The 13,007-nt window shown below is 42.0% G+C and overlaps 1 protein-coding gene across 7 annotated transcripts in view; it reads right to left on the bottom strand.

The window, feature by feature from the left end:
- LOC146830535 (tyrosine-protein phosphatase non-receptor type 22-like) overlaps window positions 1-13,007 on the bottom strand; it is a 542,480-nt gene that overhangs the window by 263,057 nt on the left and 266,416 nt on the right. For 5 of the 7 annotated variants that reach the window (XM_085604743.1, XM_085604742.1, XM_085604746.1 and 2 more), the window contains one exon: window positions 5,996-6,073. The exons of the other annotated variants lie outside the window; for them this stretch is intronic. In XM_085604743.1, coding sequence (XP_085460869.1) covers window positions 5,996-6,073 — 78 coding nt within the window. The remainder of the gene's footprint in view (window positions 1-5,995; window positions 6,074-13,007) is intronic. 7 annotated transcript variants of the gene reach the window in all.

Genomic DNA, 13,007 nt, shown 5'->3' with positions numbered 1-13,007 from the left:
TATGTGTCTTTATGAAAAAAAAATATTTGTAATATATGTATAGCTAAAAATGTATGGAAGAAGACATGGGCAAATAAGTGTCTAAATACAGTATTAGCATCAGCAGAGGATTGCGGTCGCGTGAGTTATAGTTGCCTGCGCTAACTATAACGGGGCAATTTCATTGGTTTTTTATCAGTAAAATTTCCACTAACTATAACATGTGTGAAACCTATGGTTTTTTCAGTGAATATATATATACATATATATACATATATATATATATATATATATATATATATATATATTACCTACTGGCGGTCGCCAGTAGGTAGTTATAGTTAGGACCACGTTTCCATAGGAAAACCTCAACATTCTATTTTGAATAACTTTGGCGCCGGTCGACGAATCCTCGCGAATTTCTCAAAATAGGTGGGGCGCTACGCTCCGCTCCTACCCTGAAAGTCTCGGGGGGATTCGTCAAGCGGGGGCTGAGATAAAAGGGGGGTCCCAAAACGCGTTTTTCCCATGCATTTTTCCATAGGACCTTTAGAACGAGCTACAGCCCGAACGGCTGAACAGAATTACTAGAAATTTGGCAGAGAGGTAGTCCCTAGGTCAAGGAAGTGCCTTTTGTAGGTTTGGTGTAAATCTGTTCAGTAGATTCTGAGAAAATAGCCTTTAAATCAATATATATATCTGAGCCCGCTTACGGTACGCTTACCGTACGCTTACGGTAAGCGTACGGTGGCGTGCGCGAGCGCGATTCTGATTGGCTCTTAGATCTTAGTAAACATTCGAATCGGCAGAAACCAGGAAGCGGCGTCCGCCATTTTGTCTACCGCACTGAGTGTTATGTATCAAACATGATGGCCAAAAACATGTTACGGGGATGTTTTGACAACTCCCTCTCACATAGTCATGTTGAGGGAGTCCCCAAACATCCCCCAAGAGCAAAAACGGCATTATTTTTTTTTCGGCAATTTCGCGGGGTACGCTTACCGTACGCTTACCGTAAGCGTACGGTAAAAAAATAAAAATTAAAAAAACACTATCCACACTTTCTCCACCCCTTGTGCAAATGGTGGCCGAAGGCCACCATTTGTGCATGGCTTATCAGAGCACAGAAAATTTTCCCAAAAAATTTCAACAGATTACCTATCACAAGGAAGCGCATAATATGTCCTCCATGTGCGCACGGTGCGCGAAGCGCATCGTGCGTACATGGCCCATCTAGCGTAACGTGGGCACGGCACTAACTGCGTAAAGTGGGTGCGCGGTGCGCGAAGCGCACCGCGTGCTCACTGTGCGCGCACGGTGCGCGAAGCGCACCGTGCGCGCACGGAACGAACTGCGTTAAGTGGGCGCGCACGCCACGAATGGCGTAAAGTCACTTAGCATTTAAAAAACCGTACAAATTCACTGAAAAAACCATAGGTTTCACACACGTTATAGTTAGGAATTAGCATTTAAAAAACCTTGCAAATTCACTGAAAAAACCATAGGTTTCACACATGTTATAGTTAGCGGAAATTTTACTGATAAAAAACCAATGAAATTGCCCCGTTATAGTTAGTGCTGGCAACTATAACTCACGCGACCGCAATCTTCTGCTGATGACATATGTGTCTTTATGAAAAAAAAATATTTGTAATATATGTATAGCTAAAAATGTATGGAAGAAGACATGGGCAAATAAGTGTCTAAATACAGTATTAGCATCAGCAGAGGATTGCGGTCGCGTGAGTTATAGTTGCCAGCACTAACTATAACGGGGCAATTTCATTGGTTTTTTATCAGTAAAATTTCCGCTAACTATAACATGTGTGAAACCTATGGTTTTTTCAGTGAATATATATATATATATATATATATATATATATATATATATATCCCTCAGTGTGGAAAGACCAGAGGACACAGCAGGGAATTTCTTGGCAGCCTTTAATTCACCAAACACAACAGGCATAATGCATTTCGGCTAATGCCTTCATCAGACGCCCAGTTGCTTCGGGTTTCACTCGCTTCATCCCTTGGTGTTCTGCGGCGCTCCCATTAGTTGGTGTAGCTGGCTCCGTTATTTATTGCCTCCAGCTGCCGTCAGTTGTTCACTGAACTTCAATTCCCAGCAGGCATTGTCCCGGTGAGTATGGATGACGGAGCTGTTATATACTACTGTGAGTGCTTGTGTGCCCAGCAAGGGGGGGGAGAGGGCAAATGTCAGCTGAGTTAATCCCACAATTACGGTGTTACGAGCAGCCTCGAGTCCCCAACGCCTCAACCACAGGTGCAAGATCCAAAACCGGGCCATGGCGTGCAGATTAAGTAATCCCACATCCCCGAGAAGTCACAGACTGCTAGCAGCAGCGGCCACATGCCTGGCTTGTCCCCACGGTGGGCCTGCAACTTCCAATACCTTGGATATTTAAACACTCGTTGCCAGCCAATATTTGTCGCAGGCCACTTATAAGGCGGGTCCTCTGTACACGCGTAACTGGCCAACGCGTGAAAATATGCGAACAAGTTCCTCCGTGTAGAAAGACCAGAGGACACAGCGGGGAATTTATTGGAAGCCTTTAATTCACCATACACAACAGGCATAATGCATTTTGGCTAATGCCTTCGTCAGACGCCCAGTTGCTTCGGGTTTCACTCGCTTCCTCCCTTGGTGTTCTGCGGCGCTCCCATTAGTTGGAGTGTAGCTGGCTGACTGGCCGACACACTGACACACTGACACACACACACACACACACACAACCACACACACACACACACACACACACACATAATATTTAAATGTAAAATAAATAATAAACATTCAGTTTATACATTTCTATACATTCTTATTGTATTGTTTGAAGACTGCTTGTCTGTTTTAAGAATTAAACTCCCACTGAATTCAGAGCTGCAGGACTCGGATTACTCTGCAGAAGAGGATGGCCAGGAAGGGCTTACGAGCAGGGCAGCCTTTCCTCAGACAGCGCCCCAGGCAAAACTAAATTTGGTGCCCGTCCTTATCATACTCGTCCACTCCTTCCCCATCTGCCCCCTCCCATTGATGAGCCTAGTGGGAGGCCGCCCTTTTGTGCTCACAGGTATGGTCCTGGCTAAATACCTCAGAGAGTGACTGGCCTGTGAACACACTTTTGCACCTAGTCCCCTCACCTCAATCATCTATTCAGATGCTAAACTGGAGGTGAGAATCCCTGGGACGAGGCTGAGGAAGAAGGAAAGTGGAGTGGGAGAGAGGTAATCCACGGAGGCTAAGAAAATTAAAGAAGCATGATTTCACAATAAATGATTGACAATCTGATGGCAAAGGCAAACGCAAGACAGACCGCACCTACCACTATTCCCTGAGTAATAACACAATTATTTAACTAGCAAGGCCAGTGCACACGAATGAGGGTTAAGCTGCCTTAAGGCCTCCATCATAAAAAAATCCTGATTCACAATTACAAAGTAAAATGCAACCCATCACTCTAAGCATGTGTAGCAAGCACTGTAATCACAAGGAGGAATAGCTTTCCACACTGGCTACAACTGAATGAATTTCCAGTTGTGAATCATGAATAAATAAAACTGGAATTACTTATAATCTCAGGGACTCTCCTTAATCACGTGTGACAGATTACATTGTTGCATTCCTTCTTGTGATTAAAGACAGTGTTTTTTACACGTTTAGTGTGCTGGGTTGCATTTTTCTTTGTTAAAGCATGATTTTACACACAGCTTGAAGACAATTAACTGCACTGGTGGATTGGGAAAAGCACATTTATTTCAGGCAGCTCAGGTGGCCAGCTCCTCCTGGACCCAGGTCACCGAGGCCAAAAGCCGCCCCTGGTCACTGTGCAGGTGCCTGTCAGTGATGGACAAGTAACCATAAGAGAGGCCATGCACTCAGCAGTTTCAGCTTATAAGCAATCAGTGTAAGGGTCCGAAAGCCATTCAGATGAGGTTTCCTTTAAAAACAAGCATTTGCAATGCAATCGGTCTCGCCTTTGGGACCTTATATGTATTTAGCTATGCAGCACATTAGCCTGGGTGCTGAAACATCTACTGTCCTTCAACATGGATGGAAAGTAAGCACCAAACTGCGTGACACGCCTGGTATGGGAACATATGGAGAGAAATATTGCCTTTCAGTGGGAAATGGTATAATCCAAAGCTCTGTTTTTAATATAAAATCAGGGCCTTCAGTGGTCATAACACTGAAAATCCAAGATTTGAAAAAAATATTATTGTCTACGGGTGCTCGTGGAAGACAACTTCTATGGACAGGAATCTAGAGAATGCTAAAGTGATTCTAGTATTTACTGACCTCTGCTGGTCGTTTTCTATCAGGAAAGTTAAATTGAGACGGTAGCCAGAAATATTTTAAAAAAAGGAAAGTCCCTCAGCAGAAAGCAATTCTGGTATTTTACTGACCTCTGCAGGTCGTTTTTCATCAAGAGAGTTAAAAAGAGGCAGTTGAACAGAAAGAAAGTCCCTAAGTGGAAGCAGACAAGTCCTAGGGCTGATCTCCAGAGCCCACAAAGTACATACACATACAAGTGGGAAACAACCTTTACAACGCAACTATTACATCGCACTACACTTACAACGCAGGCATTACAACGCAACATCCTTTACAACGCATGACACTACAACGCATACCATTACAACGCATACCATTACAACGCAGACACTACATCGCATGTCACTACAACGCAGGCATTACAACGCATACCATTACAACGCATACCATTACAATGCATAGCATTGGAGTTAGAATAGTAATTTTTAACCCCTACACTATCCAACACTTACCCTACTGTTGCACCCCCTGGAGTTAGAATAGTAATTTTTAACCCCTACACTATCCAACACTTACCCTACTGTTGCACCCCCTGGAGTTAGAATAGTAAGTTTTAACCCCTACACTATCCAACACTTACCCTACTGTTGCACCCCCTGGAGTTAGAATAGTATTTTTTACCCCTATACTATCCAACACTTACCCTACTGTTGCACCCCCTGGAGTTAGAATAGTAATTTTTACCCCTATACTATCCAACACTTACCCTACTGTTGCACCCCCTGGAGTTAGAATAGTAATTTTTAACCCCTACACTATCCAACACTTACCCTACTGTTGCACCCCCTGGAGTTAGAATAGTAATTTTTAACCCCTACACTATCCAACACTTACCCTACTGTTGCACCCCCTGGAGTTAGAATAGTATTTTTTACCCCTATACTATCCAACACTTACCCTACTGTTGCACCCCCTGGAGTTAGAATAGTAATTTTTACCCCCATACTATCCAACACTTACCCTACTGTTGCACCCCCTGGAGTTGGAATAGTAATATTTACCCCTATACTATCCAATACTTACCTTAAATGCAATTTAACATTATGCGTTGTAATGGTATGCGTTGTAAAGGTAGTATGCGATGTAATGGAATGCGTTGTAAAGGTAGTTTTTAAAAATGCGTTGTAGTGTCATGCGATGTAATGGAATGCGTTGTAGTGGATGTTGCGTTGTAAAAATTGCATTGTAAGTGCATGCGTTGTAAAAGTATGCGTTGTAACGTCATACATCCATACAAGTATATACTAAAGTATATACAAGAGGTCTTGAATGCTCGACCTAATGAACTAATCATCTTCCCCTCCTTGAGGAGCCTCATACCTCTCAGTGTCACAGCACAAGCAGAGGCAGAGCAGATCTGGAGCACAGCAGCCGCACCGCGGAAACCAAGCAGAGCATTCAAAACAATTAGAGAGCGCAAAATTGGGGAATTAGTGTGGGATATTCACCATCTCACATCCATCACCATAATCTCTCTGTGCAGAATGAATCCAGTTGTTTAGTTTCCTACTGGGCAAGTATTAGTAACCAGAAAAGCCATACAGATCAGAAAGGCTTTAAGACATCAAAGATATTCGATATTTTCCAATTCTAAACTGAAAATATATCCATTGAAATGTGATAAATACAATGACTGATTTTCACTCCACATTGCCATACCTTTGTTTGCACCAATGATGGCCTCTGGGTCCTCATTTCGAGTATTAAGTTATAAACACTGAAGTTTTCTGGGACGATCTAAAGACGAAACAGCAAATACATTTATTTATTTACCAAAAGCAAGAGATGAAAGTCTGTCCCTGTTAGATGGGCTTATGTCAAAATATGTATTTAATTTTCCTAATGACTTTTTCAAATATCCATTATTGCATCCGCACTTTAAGATCCCATTCTTGCCAATAATTTAACATATGCTTAGAGTGGGTTTTGTGTCTGCCCCTTCCTTATGATTAGATACATTTCTTGTTTATATCAATTCTCTGCACCGAATTCCGTGACTTTCGGCTCCATTCTTGTGTTTTCCCATCCTCTATAGCACTAATGTTTCCCCCTCAGTTTTCATTGTTATCCTGTCATTGTTTGTACCGGGGAAATATTTTTGTAATTGCATTTTACTATGCTGTTTGAGCTTTAGGACTCGATAGCAGTGCATGTCCTGCTCTTCCCTCTCTCTCCACCGTCTACATCTAGTACTACTGCACCTCTCTCTCTCTCTCTCTCTCTCTCTCTCTCTCTCTCTATCTATGTCTCTTCCACCATCTTCCTCTTCATACCCTCCATTGCTGCTATCTTTGCTAATGCTTGTACAATTGCATATATGGCCAACTTGTAAAATAGATGCCATCTTGAAAGTGTATGAAATACATTTCTAAGATTTCTGAACATTTATTTTAGATACTTCCAAGATGACAGACACAGAGCATCTAAAGAAAGGATATCCACCATCTTGGAACTATAGATAACAATGCTCCGATTTGGCGCCAATATTGGCTTTGCCGATGTTTGTAAAATTGTATCAGAAACATTGGCAAGCTAAAAGATGTGGGCTGCCATCTTGGAACATTATTTTCTATACCTCCAAGAGAGCATTCATGCTTGATTTACACTTAAAGGTCAGCCATCTTCGAGGTATACAAAATACTAACCGAAGAAGACTGCACGCTGCTATTGGTTTTGCCAATGGCAGTGCCAATACTTGTGTCACATATCTACAAGCATTGGCAAAGTGAAGTTGGTTAGCTTTGCAAATGCTTGTGTTTGTTTGCTCTGAGAAACATTCTTTGGATCCATGTCCATAAATTACCGTTTTGTTCTTTTTTATTTTTGCAGCACAATTCACTGTCCAAACCCCTCCTCTCATCCTATAGTTTGACAGGAACACAACCACTTTGCAGATCTCTGCCAAACTCGCTCTATACTTGAAATTCAGTCAAACAATCAATACTTTTTTTTGGTTTCTACTTTCAATATCATATTTTCAATATTGTAAGATAAACTCGTCTCTGATAACTGTGTCTGCTGGGAGATAAAATAAATTTCAATCGCCTTCCCTTTGGCATTCCTGTGACTAGGCTTACCGATATACAGAACATCTGTCATGCCGAAATTGCAGAAGTTGATTTGCCCATGTTTAGATGCAGGCTATCAGCCTGTGGACCACTTTTTGTTAGGTGTTCATCTGTGACTATATCTGCTGCCTCGGGGCGTATAATCTCTCTGAACACTTCTGTCGGTCTATGCATGGACTATAGGAACACCTAAACTGTTGGGTTTGCCACTGCTTGGTTATGTTCAGGCTGAGTACACCAGTCTTTGTATCCAAATAGTTTTCCCACAGTAAGCTACCCTATAATGTTACAAAAACTGAGTGGACATTTTAGCAGAGACATTGTAAGGCACAAAGAAAGTAGAGGACTGCACAGGGCCACATTCTAAGGGCTCCCTTCTTCTCTACCACCCCCTCACTGCATCTCACTGCTCTGTTTCTATCTCACCTCTTTATCTCTCCTCCATCTACTTCAAATCTGCCCCAACCTCTCTCTTTACCTCACGTCTCACACCATTTTCTACACACATCTCTCTACTATCTTCAATACAGATTGGTATATATATATAATACATATTTAAATTTCAAACTAAACCACATTCAGTGGATGATGTCATCAGTGATGTCATCAGTGATGTCATTTGAGATGTCATCAGTGATGTCATCAGTGATGTCACTGACCATGTCATGAATGATGCAATATGTGACATCATCAGCAGTGCATTGCGGGTGCGTGAGTTATAGTTAGCAGAACTAACTATAACGGAGGAATTTCTATGGTTTTGTACGAGTGAAATGGGCAGTTAACTATAACACCCCTGAAACCTATGGTTTTTTCTGTGAATTTCTAAGGTTTTTTAAATGCTAATTTCTAACTATAACGTCTCTGAAACCTATGTTTTTTTTCAGTGAATTTCAAAGGTTTTTTAAATGCTAACTTTTAAGTGTGATAGTAGTTATATCTATTTTTTTGTACTGATTTTCTACAGTTTTTTAACTGTTTATTTATAAATATTTTATTCATTAAATAACATATATTTTTCTGAAAATTGCAAAAAAAAATGTTTTAATTAAAACTGAAATATTGATTAATTTTCTTGTTTTCATTTTTTATTTTAATATATTTATATCATTTTCTTTAAAAAAAATAAAAAAAAATTTGCAGTCGCGCACTCAAAGTGTACACATCACGGTGGGTGCACGCATTCTAGCCGCCATTTTAGAAAAGTCATGAAGGATCCGCGTATGGTGTGCGACGGCTGCGTGTTTTTCAGTTACATCATATACATTTAATATCACGCGATATGCGCGATTGGTATGCGACCAGTCTGCGACTCCTGCTCCCGCGCATTCATGACACATGCGCATTATGGTACAAGATGTTTGCGCGCTTGCGGGTCCCGCGTGACATCATATACGTGCTGGGGCGCGCTGGGTGCGCGACTCCCGCAAAAACAATTTATGTTCCAAATGATATGTATGTGTCTTTAATATACATATTAAGGCAAGAGATTATGTAAGATATTCATCAAAATAATATATTTGTACTTATAAGAAACTTATATTATTTTTAAATATATTTTCGCGAAGTCGGGTGCGTGCGTCGTGAGTACAGAAAACCAGGTCAGCAGAGCTGCTGTAGAGCCAGAGGACCAGGTCAGCAGAGCTGCTCTAGAGCCTAAGAACTAGGTCAGCAGAGCTGCTCTAGAGTCAGAGAACCAGGTCAGCAGAGCTGCTTTAGAGCCAGAGAACCAGGCCAGCAGAGCTGCTTTAGAGCCAGAGAACCAGGTTAGCAGAGCTGCTTTAGAGCCAGAGAACCAGGTCAGCAGAGCTACTCTAGAGCCAGAGAACCAAATCAGCAGAGCTGCTTTAGAGCCATAGAACCAGGTCAGCAGAGCTGCTTTAGAGCCAGAGAACCAGGTCAGTAGAGCTGCTCTAGAGCCTAAGAACCAGGTCAACAGAGCTGCTCTAGAGCCAGAGAACCAGGTCAGCAGAGCTGCTGCAGAGCCAGAGAAACCAGGTCAGTAGAGCTGCTTTAGAGGGACAGAACCAGGCCAGCAGAGCTTCTATAGAGCCAGAGAACCATGTCAGCAGAACTGCTTCAGAGCCATAGAACTGGGTCAACGGAGCTGCTTTAGAGCCAGAGAACCAGGTCTGCAGAGCTGTTGTAGAGCCAGAGAACTAGATCAGCAGAGCTGCTCTGTAGCATAAGAACTAGGTCAGCAGAGCTGCTCTAGAGCCAGAGAACCAGGTCAGCAGACCTGCTGTAGAGCCAGAGAAACCAGGTCAGCAGAGCTGCTTTAGAGAGAGAGAACCAGGCCAGCAGAGCTTCTTTAGAGACAGAGAACCAGGTCAGCAGAGCTGCTCTAGCTGACACTGACTGACTGACACTGACACTGACTGACACTGATTGACACTGACTGACACTGATTGACTGACACTGACTGACTGACACTGACTGACTGACACTGATTGACTGACACTGATTGACTGACACTGATTGACTGACACTGACAGACTGACTGACACTGACTGACTGACATTGACTGACACTGACACTGACTGACTACTCTCTACTACTCTACTACTGACTCTCTACTACTCTCTACTACTCTCTCTCTACTACTCACTCTCTACTACTCTCTACTACTCACTCTCTACTACTCACTCTCAACTACTCACTCTCTACTACTCTACTACTCACTCGCTACTACTCTCTACTACTCACTCTACTACTCACTCTCTACTACTCTCTCTCTACTACTCTCTACTATTCACTCTCTACTACTCACTCTACTACTTTCTACAACTCTCTACCACTCACTCCCTACTACTCTACTACTCACTCTCTACCACTCTCTACTACTCACTCGCTACTACTCTCTACTACTCTCTCTCTCTACTACTCTCTACTACTACTCTCTACTATTCACTCTCTACTACTCACTCTCTACTACTCTCTACTACTCACTCTACTACTCTCTGCTGCTCTCTAGCACTCACTCTCTACTACTCTACTACTCTCTCTCTACTACTCACTCTCTACTACTCTCTCCTACTCTCTACTACTCTCTCTCTACTACTCACTCTCTACTATTCACTCTCTACTACTCACTCTCTACTACTCGCTCTCTACTACTCACTCTCCACTACTCACTCTCTACTACCCTCTACTACTCTCTCTGCTACTCACTCTCTACTACTCAACTACTCTCTACTACTCGCTCTACTACTCACTCTCTACTATTCTCTACTACTCACTCTCTACTACTCTCTCTCTACTACTCACTCTCTACTACTCACTCTCTACTACTCACTCTCTACTACTCTCTACTACTCACTCTCTACTACTCACTCTCTACTTCTCACTCTCTACTACTCTCTACTGCTCACTCTCCACTACTGATTCTCTACTACTCACTCTCAACTACTCTCTACTACTCACTCTACTACTCACTCTCTACTACTCTACTACTCTCTCTACTTCTCACTCTCTACTACTCTCTCTACTACTTACTCTCTACTACTCACTCTCTACTACACACTCTCTACTAGCTCTCTGCTACTCGCTCTCTACTACTCTCTAGTACTCACTCTAATACTCACTCTCTACTACTCTCTACTACTCACTCTCTACTACTCCACTACTCTCTACTACTCACTCTCTACTACTCATGCTCTACTACTCTACTACTCTCTACTACTCTCTCTCTACTACTCACTCTCTACTACTCACTCTCTACTGCTCTCTACTACTCACTCTCTACTACTCTCTACTACTCACTCTCTACTACTCTCTAGTACTCACTCTCTACTACTCTCTCTACCACTCTCTACTACTCACTCTCTACTACTCTCTACTACTCTCTCTCTACTACTCTCTACTACTCACTCTGCTACTCACACTCTACTATTCTCTACTACTCACTCTCTACTACTCTCTACTACTCACTCTCTACTACTCTCTACTACTTTCTACTACTCACTCTACTTTGCAAATTAAATGTTTTAAATGTTACCACTTTATTCCAATCAAGATGGCTTCAGGTGTGCCATACCTTTGTCATCAGTAAGACTGTTAGCGCTCTAGTTGTTCTTTGGAACACTCTGGGAAGCTGCAGTAGAACACAAAGGAATCAACTGACAGTCTCTGCCCTTGTTGGATGTACATGTTTTACTGAGAATGTCAGACTTCATTCTCACATGACTGAGAAAGATAATGTGAATTTACAGAAAATATGCTCTCAGTTTAGCTTATAGATCACCTTCCAAACCTCTGTGGGAAAAGCATGTGAAAATAGTTTTCTCTCAAACATGATTCATGATATCCCAGCAGAAGGCTTTTTCACATGGTAAAATCACCTTAGAACATACCACAATTCCTAAAATGAGTATGGTACCATCAACAAATGATTTATAATGTAACTAAAGTCTTAAAGCCTTCTATTAACTGCAATGCTTTTTAATGAGGTGTTATCATGTATATTGGTCCCAAGATGGCTGCCAACACTTCTTGGATGAAGTGCTGACAGCCAATCAGATCTCACAATGAGATGTGTGGTTAGGCTCCGCCCAGATATGTATATGATTTTACTTTTGATTTTCACAGGAACTACTGAACGGATTTACACCATATATGCAAAAGGCACCTGCCTGACCTGAGGACTACCTCTTTGCCAAATTTCACGTAATTCTGTTCAGTCGTTCGGGCTCTACCTTCGACTAAAGGTCCTATGGAAAAATGCATGGGGAAAACGCGTTTTGGGACCCCCCCTTTTTCTCGGCCCCCGCTTGACGAATCACCCCGAGACTTTCAGGGTAGGAGCTGAACGGAGCGCCCCATTTGTTTTGAATATTTCGCGAGGATTCGTCAACCGGCGCCAAAGCTATTCAAAATAGAATTTTGAGATTTCCTATGGAAACTAGGTTGTATCTATAACTATCTGCTGGTGACCGCAGATATATATATATATATATATATATATATATATATATATATATACTCCACAAGCGAATGGGAATACCCGCTGTCTCCAGATCAAAGGGCGCGTCGAAGAAATGACCTCCCAGTCACGGTCATCAACATTCCACCCTAATTTCACCACAAAAGTAATCGACGCTGTGTCTGTGCGCAAAATCAATGTTTAATGCCAGCTGAAAATGCCAGACACGTTTCGCCTGTCCTGCAGGCTTGTTCACTAGCAATTCAATAAAGTTACAATGGCTTTTTCATCCGTGAATGTGATTAAGTCACATGTGAACTACAATAATAGAACTGGACAACAGACTTGTAGTTTTTCATAGTGGAACACAGGAAAAAAGTTGATAAAGGTAAAATACCAAAATACAAATTCATTTCTTCATAGTCATTGTATAAACTGTATATGTTTCATTGCGTTACAATACAAAATTGAATTGTAACATTCGTCACAACAAAACAGACTGACATCGTAGGACGTGTTGAACCTTGTTGTCGACCATAGTGGTCAATAATGGCCTGATTCGGTTGAATGACCGAAAATTATCAACTCGACCACAATTGCGTTTGAGTAAACACTATATATTCAAGCAGAATTATAATATCGAGTCCTAACGACCATCAGTAATTACTGAGTGGAGTAAAGC

The sequence above is a fragment of the Triturus cristatus genome, chromosome 5_1 (genome assembly GCF_964204655.1).
Source record: "Triturus cristatus chromosome 5_1, aTriCri1.1, whole genome shotgun sequence".
Lineage (NCBI taxonomy): Eukaryota > Metazoa > Chordata > Amphibia > Caudata > Salamandridae > Triturus > Triturus cristatus.
This window is presented reverse-complemented; position numbering and strand designations above follow the sequence as displayed.